The sequence below is a fragment of the Lampetra fluviatilis genome, chromosome 14, assembly GCF_964198595.1.
Source record: "Lampetra fluviatilis chromosome 14, kcLamFluv1.1, whole genome shotgun sequence".
Classification (NCBI taxonomy): domain Eukaryota; kingdom Metazoa; phylum Chordata; class Hyperoartia; order Petromyzontiformes; family Petromyzontidae; genus Lampetra; species Lampetra fluviatilis.
In genome coordinates this window covers 14,422,409-14,437,702 of record NC_136288.1, presented here as the reverse complement: position 1 = coordinate 14,437,702, position 15,294 = coordinate 14,422,409, and the positions used below count along the sequence as shown (strand labels likewise).

The window sequence follows — 15,294 nt, the reverse complement described above, 5'->3', positions numbered from 1 at the left end:
CGCCGCCTCTGGTTAAAGCGGGAGGTCAAGTGTAGACAGTTGATCGACCCATCGCCAATGACTGCACACACATAAAACACGTTTATACATTTGACTCTGCACTGGAATTGGCAAAAAAAAGAGCAAACTATCGTTTAGTTTCGAAGTGACAAACGTGACTCTCTCTCAGTGGTGGAGCGGGTGGGGAAGCACTGCCCGATGTTGTGTGGCTAGAAGGGACCTCAGAGTTAGCTCTCCAATACCCACTTCCGTGGGCCGCTCGATTACATGGAGTGTCGCACGGCTGTCCGCAGGAAGATGGGTATTCTGGCAGTGTCTCCTGACATCATGTTTCTGGCACAATCCCGAGAGCACGATTGAGATAACATTTGACAAAAAATAGAAATGTTTTAAATTTACCCGGTTGTCCTTGTCCGTACCTTTCAGGATTTCTTCACTTCTGTGAGCAAAGTGCTCGATATAACTTTGAAAGTTTCGTGGGATAAACTTAACGACAATGATAACAACAGCGCCTCGCTGCTGAAGAGTGTCGAGACGTTTGTGGAGGCAATCAGCGGTGAGTCAGCACCAGCGGCACAACGGCAGCCACAGCGGCGGGGATGGCAAGGAGTCAAATGTGGCCCGCTCTGTCCTCGCCCTCTCCACGGCGCAGTTGTACTCTGCGTACGCGATAGCTCTGCTACTGCCGCAGAAAATAATAATAATGTATAAAACTATTTTTCTTATTTTACCAGGTAAGGCACACTGAGCTGTGTAGCTTTTTTTAGAAGCGACCTGGCAATCACAAATGATAGCTCAACGAAGTGGCTTATCATCCTGTGTAAATGTATAGCAGCAATCAAATACTCTGAACGCATGACGTTGATTCTAAATGGTGAGGCGAAAACGAGAGGACCTGGAGAAAAATCCACGCGACCATGGGGAGAGAGACACGCAAACTTCAAATATTTAGGCGTCAGGGTCTGGATCGAACCCACGACCTCCTGTATACCAGGCGAGGCAGTTAATATCTCCCCACCGTGGCGCCATATGTATCCAGAAACGTGACTTTGAGTTGTTATTTTACATAGCGCTACACATGACAATTGCAGCTCGCAATGCTGGGCAATTACTAAGGGGGGACAGTTTCCGATTGGAGGTGCGAGGTGCACTGCAGCCAGACCGCCGCTGGCAACAAGTGCCCCAATCTCTCTGTGCCCTGCCATCAGGGGGCTGATGTTTGCTATGTGCTATACAGTATAACCGCAATTTGATTGATTTTAGGGTAATTTTCGAATTTGGCAAATTTGGATCGTGACATCGGCACACAATGGCCTCCTCTTGCAAATGATGCCACGGGATCTTTAACGTCCACTGTGAAACAGAAGGCGCGTTGTGCTATTACGGTTGGTACATCAGCACCAACAGCTCTGCAATTTGCATTTTAAACGCGTAATTTAATGACTATATCAACCGTAATGCACCCAATCACGTTACGATCTGAGAAGCTAAGCAGGTTTGAGCCTGTATAGTGCTGGCATGTGTGACCACAATGCACGCAACAGGTGGCTGTGGGGCTGGATATGGGCAGCAAAATGCAGTGCAGCAGAATGCGTTGTGGTGCTGTGCGTAGATTCATCCACAGCTCGGCTCCCGCCTTCAGCACCCCGCGCCGAGCCAGCGTGGGACACGGTCAGGTAGCCCCCCACTCAGCCGCGTGGCGTCGGGAAGCCCTCATCCAGCAGTGGATTGGCAAAACATCGGTACAGTACACGTACAGTGCGGTATAACTGCCCATTACGTTGCTCAGCTGCTGCGAGTTGGACCGTCACATCGCGAGGCGATAAGAGCTGGCGATGGCTTGGGGCAGGCCTTCATCCAGCAGTGTATAAAGCAAGGCTGAAGAGGTTGAGAAAACAATGCATTGATTCTCCGACTTGTACAGGTTGGAGAGCTGCAATTTAACAGCGAACCCATCAACAGGTTTCACTTGTTCCCCTAACTTTTGGTGACCTCACGCACCGACTCACTAACGCCCCCAACACTGCCCCCATTCCCCTTCTTTCACCCCCCCCCTCCACCACCCCACCGTAGATGTGGGTGAGAATGATACTTTTAATATCACGAAACCTAACGTGGCCGTGAATGGAACGCGGTACATCTCGGGCCAGTCGGCCACTGAGTACATCAAGGTTTTCAATAATTCTCATAAAAACTCCAAAGTGAGCATCCACCAGAATGTGGTGAAAGAATTGTTGAATTGGGGCAACTTGACTATCACAAGCATCCAATTCAGGTGTGTTGTCTCACATTACTTCTACTGGATAATGGTGGTGGTGGTGGCGGGTGTTCACCAAACCAAGAACGAGCCAGGCTGAACCCTGCTGAGCTGGGCATGGTTCGAGCAGCAACCATCGTGCGATATCCACATTTGAAATCCGGCCGATGGGCGAATGAGACGATCAGTGTTTGTCGCTCTTGTCGCTCTTACCTCCTGGAAATGGACGCGAAGGACGGTAGTTTAAGATGCGTTTCATTCGCATGTCAGAGTACATTTTCATTTCCATCTGTGGGGCAGCTGTGTCTTCCGCAGAGATGATGATAAGAGGTGCAGATATTATCTTTATGAATCGTGCACGTTAATCGATGATGGTGGAAAGCGATAGGGTGCTCTTAAGATGGGGAGTAATTTCTGACGATAACTATAAGGATGATTGTATGATGTATGATGACGAAAGGTGAGAATTGTTGTTAACGAGGACCACGGCGGATAGTGTATGAGAAATAGTGTGCGTTTTATTCTCATATTGATGATGACGATGGTGGTCATTGCAGCACCCTGTCAGAACTTCTGCCAAATTACGGCAGCAGCAGCAGTTTCAAGGTGGGGAGCGTTGTGCTCAGCACCGTCATCCGCAGCAACGCCACCGCGCACAAGAACATCAGAATGGAGATGGAGCTCGGGGACAACGTCACGGCGAAGAACCAAACAAGTTGCGTTTTCTGGAAATTTGGGGTCAGTCGCGTTACACGTTAAACACTCCCCTACGTGGTATTTCTATATATATATACAATACTTACACACACCGCTTACACACACACACACGCAATGCCTACACACACGTAATAGTGATAATAATGATGATGCAATTTGTAACGCGCACTATTTTTCATGGACATATTTGACCGTGACTCTAGGCACGCAGCCAAGCTCAGTGTCGCCCAAAAGGCAGACGGAAGAGATGCTGCGCCCTTACAGAAGGACGTGGGGCCCTGAAGTGTCTCCTCTTAAGAGTCGGGTCACATTGCTGATTCTAGATTTGAAGTTTTCGTGACTGCAAGGATTCATACTCTTTGGTTTTTTCGGTAAAGTCACTTAAGCGGTGTGGTGTTCTCGCTAAGTTGTCCCAACCTGAAGAAGGACGCTTGTGTTGCGCCCGAAACGTCGTGATTTAATTTATTTCTTTATTTTTACCTACGTGACTTTACCGAAAAAACAAAGAGTACACATTTCTGCTTTTGCTGCTGCTGTGAATGTGCAGCCGCAGCGGCAGCAGCGGAACGACGACGCTGCTGCTGCTGCTGGCCACGTTGCAGTCGGCGGAGGCTGCCACGGAGAAACGACTCCCGGCAGAGGTTGCTCTGCAGTGGAGAGGTCTCCCGTGAGCTCGAGTGCGGGGTGACAGAGAGTGGAGAGGGGTAATGGTGGATGACTCAAAGTCGAGGTGCGGTGGCACAGGCGGCAGGCGATCTTGTAGCTGACCTGGCCACCTCTAGGACCAATGACCACAATTAACACCAGGGGTTTCATTGTGTCTTGAGGATAACAATAAAGAACACAAGGAGGGATGTTATGCATCAGTGCCAGTCCGTCGTCATTACATTTAAAGCTGCGATTGTGTCGCCTCTGCACCGTGTTGTTTTTCCGTTCCCATACAGGTGAACAACAACAGAGGCAACTGGTCAAATGATGGTTGCAACACCACCACCAAGTCCCCTGGCAACGTGGTGGTGTGTAGCTGCGACCACTTGACCTCCTTCTCGGTGCTCATCTCTCCCGAGGCACCCGACGACGTGATCCTCTCCAACATCACCTACGCGGGCGTGGGCATCTCCATAGGTGCGCTCGTGTGCGCCCTCGTTCTCGAGGCCGTGGCCTGGCGCTCCGTCAAGATGCACGTAAACTCGCGCATGCGCCACATCATCCTCATCAACATCTGCGTGTCGCTGCTCTTCGCCGACGTGTGGTTCATCGTGGCCGCGTCCGACGCCAGCACCATTTACAACAACAACCTCTGCCTGGCCTCCACCTTCCTCATGCACCTCGGCTACCTCTCGGTCTTCTTCTGGATGCTGTGCGAGGGCCTCTTCCTCTTCTACCTCGTCGTCATCATCTTCAGCCGCGTCCCCATGAAGCATCTCAGGGCGGCCGCGTTCGCCGTGGGCTACGGGGCGCCGGCCGTCATCGCTGTCGTCACCATCGCCGTGACACAGCCGCGCGACGCGTACACGCGGAAGGGAGTCTGCTGGCTCGACTGGGAGAACAGCCGGGCTCTGCTGTCCTTCGTCGTACCCGCGTTGGTCATCGTCGGCTTCAACACCATCATCCTGGTGGTGGTGCTCACCAAGATCCTGCGCCGTCGCAGCGTCAGCGCGGCCATCAGCGAGAGCCCCTCGGTTCGCGTCAAGCAGCTGGCCAAGAGCATCGCCGTCATGATGCCCGTCCTCGGGGTCACGTGGGGACTCGGCATCTTCGCTTTCAGTAAAGAGAACAGCAAGAACCCCGCTCTGCACTACCTGTTTGCCATCTTCAATTCCCTGCAGGTGCGAGCAACCCACACACATATTCACCCGGTGTTGCGGAAATTGTTTGAGTTTCAAGGACTGTAATATTGTTTTCAAACAGGTTTCCATAAAATACAACCCAAACAATTCCACCGACACCACAACACCGCGACAAAGCAATTGAAGCCCTGCTGATTTGCACATGGTATACTGCACGGTACAAGCCAAAGGTGTATCGAGTATATGTAACATTCATTATGGAGTTAGACAAACATGCAAAGTCCAGTACCTCTGAGGATATCCCTCGAGACTCGGTGAGATTTTTTCGGGGTGAAAAAATGTCACATCACGTTTATAAAGCGCGTCCCATTTTGTTTGTTGTCGTTACGGCAGGGTCTCTTCATCTTCCTGTTCGACTGTCTGATGGACAAAGAGGTGAGTACCCACACTTCATTCACGTCCCCATACACCATCAATCGATAACGCCTCATTTGTTCTTCTGCACATTCGTGATACATTCTTCCTCTCTAATTACTTGCTTGCCCCGTCACTGGCTTTGGCAGCAAGCCCTCAGAGTATCGTCATTGGTTCGGGTCGGACGCGTGGTCTCTTGCTCGATCGGTTGTTTGCTCGCCTGTGCCAGCCTCTTACATTCCATTATTAACGTGTGCGCTCGCGGGCAGTAACAATCATGCTCCATTTTTCAAAGGGTCGAGATGTGCCTCTCGTTTGCCCAACCAGCCCCTGCATAGGCTTCTTGGACAATTATAATGAGCCAAGAGTAGTACAGCAAAATGGATAAACCATCGTGAGACAAAGTACAGGGGACCTCAGCTCAGGTTCAAAGCAAGTTGTCATTGGGCACTTTCAGCTCCAAATTAAAATTAATACGGTTAAAATGAGTAATTTAATAATAAAAAAAAATAAGTTAATGTGTACAAAATAATGCTGCATACTCATTTGGTTGCATGTGATGTGATCATGACATGGTATCGGCATCTTGTGAACTGTAAAGAAAGTTGCACATTCACAAAGCCCGTCGGCGGCCCGGCTAGGTTAGGGCCACATTCCCATGTGCAGCAGCAGGGATCAAGCGCAGAGCACCGGACGTCTGCCTTGTCGACTAATGCGAGACGTCGGCAGGTGTTCACCAAAGACAACATTAAAAACGGTGACTGTACTAGGACGGGCGATCGGCACCTTTGACCGGTCCCCACGCAAGTTCACAAAGCCTACTCCGTCTGCCTCCATCCTCCCCCTCCTCACCCCCTGTGCTCGCTCGCAGGTGCGCAAGGCAATAAAGAAAATACTTGGCCTAGACCTGGCGAAACGTGTAAGTGTCGCCGTGCGCGCGTCAGTCGCAAGACGCAGTGCGAACAGCGGTCGCGTTTGTCTGCCTGCTGAGGATTCGGAGACAATGACTGTGCTGACAACAAAAATGTCCTTGCCTTGACGTGCACGCGCGTGTGTGCGTATGCTTCTGTGTGTCTGCATGTGCGCGTGTGTGCATATGCTTCTATGTGCGTGTGTCTGCATGTGCGCGTGGGTGCACGTGTGTGTGTGTGTGTTCCCACGATGTCACCTGCAGAAGGGCGCCAGCAGTCAGGGGACGCCCGTTTCGCCGTACAAATCTCGCTGTGAGTACCCACAATGCAGAGGCCGTGATACCAAGCACAGCCGTTGCAGGCTGTCTCGACACCACTCTCAAGCATTACTGACGATAACTCCCCTACACCTCTAACAGCATAGGCTAAGCTGGTTTATTTGAGTTTTTGTCATCTTGGTGACCGAGGTACATTTTTTAAAAACCAGCCACCCACGTCTCTTGAGTTCTCACCTGGTTAAAAAAAACATTAAAAAACACACGAGGCTAACGCCAAACACGAGCCCGAACCACCAAACCCCATCGATAACCTCGTGACCCCTTGCCACCGACCGCCCGGTCCGCTTCTTTCGCTGCAGCCACGGCGTCGACGGACCCGCGCGTCACGGGGAAAGCGAGCCGCTCCGTGCGCGACCGCGTCAAGAAGACGATGCCCTCCCTGCCCGGCCACAGCACCAGCAACTACGACTCTCTCATCGCCGACTAGGGGCTCCACAAACCGTGCCCCCTCCTCACCTCCTCTGCGGAGTCAGCCCCTGGAAATCCTCTCCACCTACTTACATCATCACCATCATGATCGTAAAATTGTGGGGTTCCGGGTTGGGCTGCTTGTTGAATATTTATTCTGTCAATATTTCACCACGCCCTACTGCGGGAACCCTATTCAATCCCTGAGGATGGCCACAATTGCGAGCATCTACAGCTGAATGGAATGTGGCCTATTTATGAAATGAGTCGATGGTTTTACAGATGCACAAAAAGTGAATGCACCATCACCATCCCAACAGTTCATCCAGGTACTCCAACACCGTGGTATGTCATGGACACATTTCTTCTGCGTGACAGAATTCCTAACCGGTCGGCAGACCATACACAAGTCAACAGCAAATTGTTGATTCCATGAACGACTGATACATCTGAAGTGTCTGAAACGTACATTCAGATTCGTGGAACTGCTTTTTTTTAATCAATTACGGGTATTATAGCCACACAGATTCTCTGATTATTTAAGCAATAAAAAATATAACCGTCGTATATTAAATGTAGCAGTGGCGAGCTCAAACTTATGACGGGGAAACTTTTAACCGCTAGAATATCAGCGAATCAAGACATTGCAAGGTATTGTGGACATAGCTTGTAAAAAAAACAAGAGACGTTAAGGAGTGGGTGTATTACCACAATCAGTCACGATCAATCCACTGATGGTTCATGACATCCCCAATCCATCGCCATATCTCGCGGTGTCTCACAATGCAAGCTGATCTCACCGCATTGGTCGTCCTCTGGGGTATTGTCCCCTTCCTTATGCTGCCACTCTGTCGTTAGTCTCGTCCACACAGGCATGACAACACAGAGTCAAGCAAAGGCTGTGGTGTATGGTCGTTCACATTTTTTAGGGAGTATTTTAAGAGGTGGTTATATTTTTTACGCACCAACATTAAACGCACTGTGCAATGTTTTGCTTGAGCACTTAAATAAACGAACTCAGGTTATGAAAAAAAGCTTGTCAAAAATAAAACAAAGATCCCTCAAAGCCATAACAGATTGTTGGGGCAAGTGCTGCTAGCGATTGGCACCTAATGAAGGCCGACACGTCACACGAGGGGGTGAATGGCCAGCGCCACGCTCGGCCGCCTTTGTCTCCCCAGTGGCGATGTTCACACCGCACCAGGTGCTCATTTAAAGCTGAGTCGACCTAGGAGAGGCCCAGGACCGGTTAAGAAATATCATTGCTGGTGTTCGCCGTTCGCGGGAATCGAACTCGGGTAGCCAGCTTCGTAGAGCAGCGTGCTAACCACTGCACCACCGCTCCTGATTTTGTCAAACACATCGGTGCTCACCTGCGCACACGATTACTCAATAAGGTGGGCACCTCCTTACTGAGCAATCGTTCGCGTGACCAGTCAAATCGTGGTGAGGTTTCAACCTCTCCGAGTCTCACCAGCAGATCGTGGCCTGTCCAAGACACACGAATGGGCCCGCAGGGTGCGACTGGCAGGTGCTACTCTCCGTGAACACGGCAGTTCCCTGACGGTGCGGTACACAAACAATGGCACACAGTGTCTGTTGGGATTGTGCATAGCTAAGGTCTGCTTTACCACCAAAAAATGTAAATGCGGTACTGTGACATTAAAAAGCTAAAAATAACGTAAAATAAAGCGTTTGCTATGAAAGTCCATCGTCAGCTGTGATCAATCCACTACTGGTGGAAGACGTCCACACATTTCTCGGCCAAATTTGTAGCCAAATTGTTTTGTGAGCAGCACTGCCCGTGCGTTTCCGTGGGATATCACTTAAGTGAATTATATGCGATGTAGATTTATATGAATTTCTCAATGACATTCGCTGGCCTACTTTCAACAATATAACATCACGTCCACAACGATTTAACATAACATCAACAATAATGACATATCTACATTAATAAGATCATTTAATATCATCAAAAATAGATCGCCATGTCAACAAAATAATATTAACATCAACAAGTATGGATAATAGCAGCAGCTGTACAGTTATATCACCACAACTGAAACTACATTCTAACCACAACTTCATCACCGCAATCATAACACTCGCATTATGAGCACAATTAACCCCACATAACCACAACATTATAGGCAAATTATAACCACAACTGATACCTCAAGCAGTCATAACCACAACGATATCTACCACATTGTAAGCATTATAACCACCATAAACATTCTGACCAGAGCCACGTTATACACAGTCATCTTATAATGACAGCTGCCACAATATAACCACAACCGTAAAAGCACCGTATCGTGCTGTACAATTATTGGTGGGGTCCCAACAATAATCGATTCACTCGTAGGGGAAAGGGTCAACTGACTAAAGTTCCACACGAGCTAAAGATTCAGCGTCCAGTGTCACACACAGAGCGTCTCTGTATTATGCGGTCGCATTTATTTACGCGCACACAAAGCGCTTGCCACAAATGAACCACAACAGCCCGCTGATCTCGTACAAGGAGCATAAACCACCACCACTACCACCATCATCACCACCACCATCATCACCACCACCACCATCATCACCACCACCACCATCATCACCACTATCACCATCATCACCACTATCACCATCATCACCACCACCACCACCATCATCACCACCACCACCATCATCACCACTATCATCCTCACCACCACCACCACCATCACGCGAACTGCGGTGGTCATCCTCGTAGCAGCAGCGGCGGCTTCTGGCTGCTCGACATCGAACAAAGGCGGCGGTCACCGCATCGCGCGGCGCTTTCAGATGCGCTCCTGCGGCCGTCTGGAACGCTCTTCCCACCGATATTAGGAAGCCGCTGGGAGCTATTTCACTTGAACATCATCCAGATTGACACACGCATTTCTTTATAACGGCTTCTTCTTGTTGTTGTGTTGTTTGTCCTTCCCCCGCATCTCCGATTCGCGCGCTTGGCAACGTACGGTGTGAAAGAAGTTCAACATAGACGAGGCCACGCGCCCCGGGGCAACGATTCATTTGAATCTCGCAATCCAATTCCAGCATCGATTCTATTTTGATTGTAAACACTGCGGCAAATGTGGCGGCCTCTAGTGGCCGCAGAGATCACGCGAGCTGCCATACTTACTATAATCACCCAGGAATGTCTGTCCTTAACGCGCGTGACGTCACTCCACATCGACCAGCCCCCCTCATTAATATTCATCAGCAGGTGACGTCCTCCAAATGGACACACCTCCACCCCTCCTCATTCACAATCATGAGCGGATGACGTCACTCAATATGGAGTACTCCCCACCCCCACTAATAATCATGAGCAGGTGACGTCACTCTACATCGAACAACCCCCCTCATTAATAATGTGACGTCTTCCTAATGGACCCCCGCCCTTCATAATAATTAGCGGGTGACGTCACTCCACATGGGGGGGGCGAGGCGCCTCCTCCCCCCTCCTCGGCGTCAACTGCCAACCCCCACGTCACGTGATCTCCGCATTGCCGATCGAGCGTCGTTGCTGCGCCGCGCGCTGGGGAGCAAATCGCCGCGGACCCCTGGGCTGACGCGACCCGCCACGTGGCATCCGACATCAGCACCCCTACCCTTACCGCCCGTCTTCTCGGGGGTCTCCAACCCCTACACGGACCCCCCGTCCCTCGTTACGAACCCTCCGCTGGAGAGACGACTCTACGGGGCTGCTTGAGCCATGACCACCGCGCTGTTCGGTACGGGTGGGTTTAGGGGTCGGCGGGCAAGAGGGTTGCGCAACTCCCCGGTAGAGACGGCGCCCTGCCGCTGACGGCAGCCGCGGCCGGGATTGGAACCCAACCCGCCGGGTGATCTCAGCACTGCGCCGCCAAGAGACGCCCTCTAACCCCCCTCCCTCTCTCCCATCGCCACATGGCCGCCTCCGAGACGGACCCTGCGCTTCGTGATGATGATGGTGGTGGTGTTAGTCCCGGCCACACCGCTGGGTGGCGCTCGGAGACGGTGGAGTCGGGACTGGCTCCCCCTCCTCCCGTCAGTACCGTGACCGCAACCACCAGAGAGAGCACCGCCAACACCACAACCACCACCAGCAGCAACAACAACAACATTTGCAGCAGCAGCAGCAACAACATTTCCAGCAACAACAACATCTCCAGCAGCAGCGGGCCGCGTGGAGCTGAAGCGCCTCGTCCACCGGCGGGAGAGGCGGCGGCCCTCGAGGTGTCGCTCTCGCTGGCGCAGCTGCTGCTGCTCGTGGGCCGCGGCGAGGAGGTCCCCGGCCTGAGGAGCCGCGGCCGCGTCTGCGCCACGGGCCGCGAACCGAGCGCCGCCACGGCGCCGCGCCAGCCCAAGCCGTGGCACCGGCCGGGGGGCCCCGCGGGGGGCCCGCCCATGGGGCCTGCGCGGGCCTCCGGCGTGGACCGGCAGGTCCGGCAAAGGGCCGAGGGTGATCGGAGCGGCCGTGGGCCCGCCCAGGACGCAGGCGGAGTTGGAGGGCCCACGCAGTCGGGGACAGTTCATGACCCCCTCCTTCCCCCTTTAAGTGACGGGGACACGGTTAGTTAGATGCATGGGTGGTCAGGGACACGGTCAGGGACACGGTCAGAGACACGGGTGGTTAGAGACACGGGTGGTCAGGGACACGGGTGATTAGACTCGGAACTTTCGCAGCGTGCCCGCGAGGGGAAGTACACTAGGGAGATGGAGCGATGAAATCGCATCGTGTGCAGGGGCTGGATGGATTCCTGCGGAGTACGACCGCGAGAGATGGCGACGGACCTGGGGAGGCCTTCATCCAGCAGTTGATAGATCATAGTTGATGATGAAACATTGGTTTGGAGGTTCGATGTGCTGCTGATGGACATGGGTGTTGCTGTAACTGCCATCTCAATATCCACACCAAACCTGTGAACTTTATTCCATACAACGATAACAGTGATGGTTGTGTATATACAAGCACTCCTTTAACCAAATCACCCCCAATGCAGCAGATCCAGTCGACAATCTAAAGCTCAGCAGGTTGGATCCTGGACAGCGCCTGGCAGGACCACCGCCATGCCGAGCACAGTCATCGATCGCGTCATTGTGGAGAACGTCGGTCCCCAAGCAAGCACGCGGGTCTCCTCCCCATGTCTATCCCTCCGCGTAAACGCCCCCCCCCCCCCCCTGAAAGTCATGTATACACATCGCATCAGCCACGTGGGCCCTCTGGGGAGCGCATTATTTCAGCTGCGTTTGGTCCAACGCAAGAAAACTCTGCACCGCCAACAGAGGGCAGTGCAGCCAAATCAAATGTCATTGGCACCGTGACGTCTTTGCTCGCCACATTCTCTTAACCGGCGTCGACCGGCGTGGTCAAGTATGGTCAGTCAACTCGCTGACGGCGTGGAGATGCGCTAACATCCAGCCGTGGAACGCACGCACGTGGAACTTTTTATTGTGCCGCACCTGGGACTGCTTACCGTGCCGATTTGGAGGAGCGCGGAATGACAAAAGAGGCTGTGCACGTCGGCTGATTGCGTCGCTGTTGAATGTGAGCGTAATAAATAAATACCAAGTTACGAGTGCAAGCGCTGTCGGGTGTCTCTGGACTGACCCTTTCACAACGCTTGTGGATGGCAAAACATCCCAGTGTAGCAGGACCCGCCTGACTGAGAGTCCTGAGACTCATTGGGGCTTTCATGGAAAGCTGAAGGTCATTAACCATTGCTACCCACGTTGACCAGCGTGGTGAATTAAGGTCGAATAATTTTTCTCGACCCGCACGGCGTGGGGGAGGCTCTCACCTAGCAGTAGATTGACAACAGGGGCTGTAACATGGACCGTGCATGCACCCATTACCACTTGGGGAAGAGTGGTGGTGCAGTGGTTAGCACCCTGTGCAATGAGCCGGGGTTCGCCTCCTGGCCATGGCGAACATCGCCGGCGACTGATGCCTCAACCAGTCCTGGGCACCCACATTTCACAAACCCGCACTGCCCATCATGCTGAAGTATGGCTAATCGACCCCCGTGACCCGAGACGGCTTTAGGGCGCCTTCATCCAGCAGTAGATTGACGAAGGGCTGTAATAGACCGATACAGACGTAATGAAGAGCAAAGCTAAATGTGCAGCCCCGCAATGTGCTTGCTCACGGCACTGCTGCAGAGGGGGCCTCCACTAGACGGCGCTCTCGAGAGAGCACATCGAGAGGTCATTTGGCCGAATTGTCCACGTTGGTCAGACAATCGATGAAGAGGAGGACCCACACTTTACACCACCACCACACACGACTGGTCTATTCATGTAAACCCCTGGGCTGGACGGGAGTGTGGGGGTAGGTGTGTTAGTCGGCTACTGTGTATCAGCGTCACACTCCAAATGTGCCAAATTGGAAATGTTACTCACGGCAGTCATCGCCACCTGCCGGCAGACCAATGCCCATGTGTAGGCCGGTGACGAGCCGCGTTCGGCCGCGCACAGGGGCAGCTGCCGCTGGGGGCGCCCTTGGAATGTTTGAGATGAGATGCCGCGCAAGACGCGTTGAGTTGCTGAAGCATTTAAGCAAGCGCCATATGAATACAATTATAATTTAACACGTAGGCTTTCGCTTATGTGGCAGATACTATCTTGGACAGACGGGACTTAACATTAGCGTAAGACTAAACGAACAGCAAATAAATATTAACTACTCTCAAACACAATTCTCGGCTGTTGCAGAACATGCTTGCCAATAAGGACACTCATTTGATTTTGATAACGTTGAAGTGTTGTTTAAAACTTAATATTGCTGTACTCTTTGGTTCTTTCGGTAAAGTCACGTAGGTAGAAAAATAATAGATCACGACGTTTCGATCGCAACCCAAGCAATCGTCATCAGGTGGGACAACCACAGCAGTTGTTTTCTTGCTGTGGTTGTCCCACACCTGATGATGATTGCTCGTGTTGCGATCGAAACGTCGTGATCTATGATGTATCTACCTACGTGACTTTACCGAAAGAACCAAAGAGTATGGATTCCTGCAGTCACGAAAGCTTCAAATCAAGACTAAACATTGCTGGCCGAGACTAATTCGATAATTTATTGACATTTAGAGATATACAACACATTTTTTACCGCTCTGATAGCTACAGGCTTAGTGCAGCCTGGAAGCGTATTATTAAGTAATCTTACAACTGCATTCCTTATAGAGGAAACGCATGCTAATGAACTGATTACTCATCTATTATATAATTACAATACCCCCCCTACTCTCCTGCGCATCTGATATCTGCACCTGATGGGTTCAGTGACGACGTCGTTCTGCTGCTGCTCGATTTAAGACCGGGAGGAGGTGGATTGCTTCACTATTCTGGCAAATCGCCCGATGATGCTGGTTGTATAATTACCAGTGAAACGTCACTGGACTCAAATTGTAAATGTTGTGGATTTACTCTCCAACACACCGGTGGGCTGAAGTAGTAAACTCATTGGCGCGTTGTTTACGTGACAAACCTTCCTGGCTGTGTCGGGTGGTGGAGGGTTACGACACATACTTACGCGACCTAACCCAGACACCTTTATTGTGAACAATTATAATTCTTAGTTGTTTCCCTACCTGCCGCACCGGGAGATCGACTCTTACCGGCGGATTGCAATTTGCAGGGTGCTCTTACCCATTGCACCACGTGAGCTGCATGGGTACACGGCGGTGTTGTGCACACGGCTCCCGCAAGCCCAACGCGTGGAAGTCAACACAATGCTGCCGCTTGCTCGGGGAAGCAAAACAACGACGGGCGCTCACTCCGCCCAGCCAAACCAAACACGAGCGGGCGGACCGGTTTGAGTTGGCCTTCACATCGTACTCATCGAAATACGTGGCCAATTAGAGTGAATTATCCGATGACTCCTTAGTTTACAATGTTTGAGCCCGTAATTAAATCTTGACGGCCTCTGCGGTGGAAGAGTCTCATCCACACTGTGTCCAGTCACGTCACTACTGGTCACACCGACACACTCAACCCCACTCACCCACCCACTCACCACACTGCTGATCACACCGACACACTCAACCACCCACTCACCCACCACACTGCTGGTCACACCAACACACTCAACCACCCACTCACCCACCACACTGCTGGTCACACCAACACACTCAACCCCACCCACCACACTGTAGATCGGAGCGCCTGTATTTCAGCTACTTCCCTCATACTGCTGCATTTTTAAATGCCATCCTCCCATCGTCTGAAGAGGTTACCACCACGTGTGAACTCAGTATCTTACCACTTTGATAGCGCGCTGTTTATCACTGACAGACCACTCTACTTATCAGATCTCTGGGCCTGTTCTCTGTGTGTTTGTTGAACTTTCACACCGTGCGTAGCCAACTATGCTAATCGGAGGCGCTCTCCATCTGTGCGAAGAAAGAAACACCAGACTTCCATGGAGACCCACTGAATGACGCAGAGGCACGTGCACT

At 51.7% G+C, this 15,294-nt stretch overlaps 1 protein-coding gene across 1 annotated transcript; it reads left to right on the top strand.

Moving 5' to 3' along the window:
- The first annotated feature begins 10,370 nt into the window (after positions 1 to 10,370).
- Positions 10,371 to 11,473, top strand: PEX39 (peroxisomal biogenesis factor 39). Its single transcript, XM_078862506.1, has one exon. The coding sequence runs from the start codon at positions 10,763 to 10,765 to the stop codon at positions 11,414 to 11,416; it is 654 nt and encodes a 217-aa protein (XP_078718632.1). The 5' UTR covers positions 10,371 to 10,762; the 3' UTR covers positions 11,417 to 11,473.
- The last annotated feature ends 3,821 nt before the right edge of the window (positions 11,474 to 15,294 follow it).

Excerpts from the sequence above, each read along its gene's own strand:
- PEX39 (XM_078862506.1), top strand. The coding sequence starts at position 10,763 with ATGGCCGCCTCCGAGACGGACCCTGCGCTTCGTGATGATGATGGTGGT.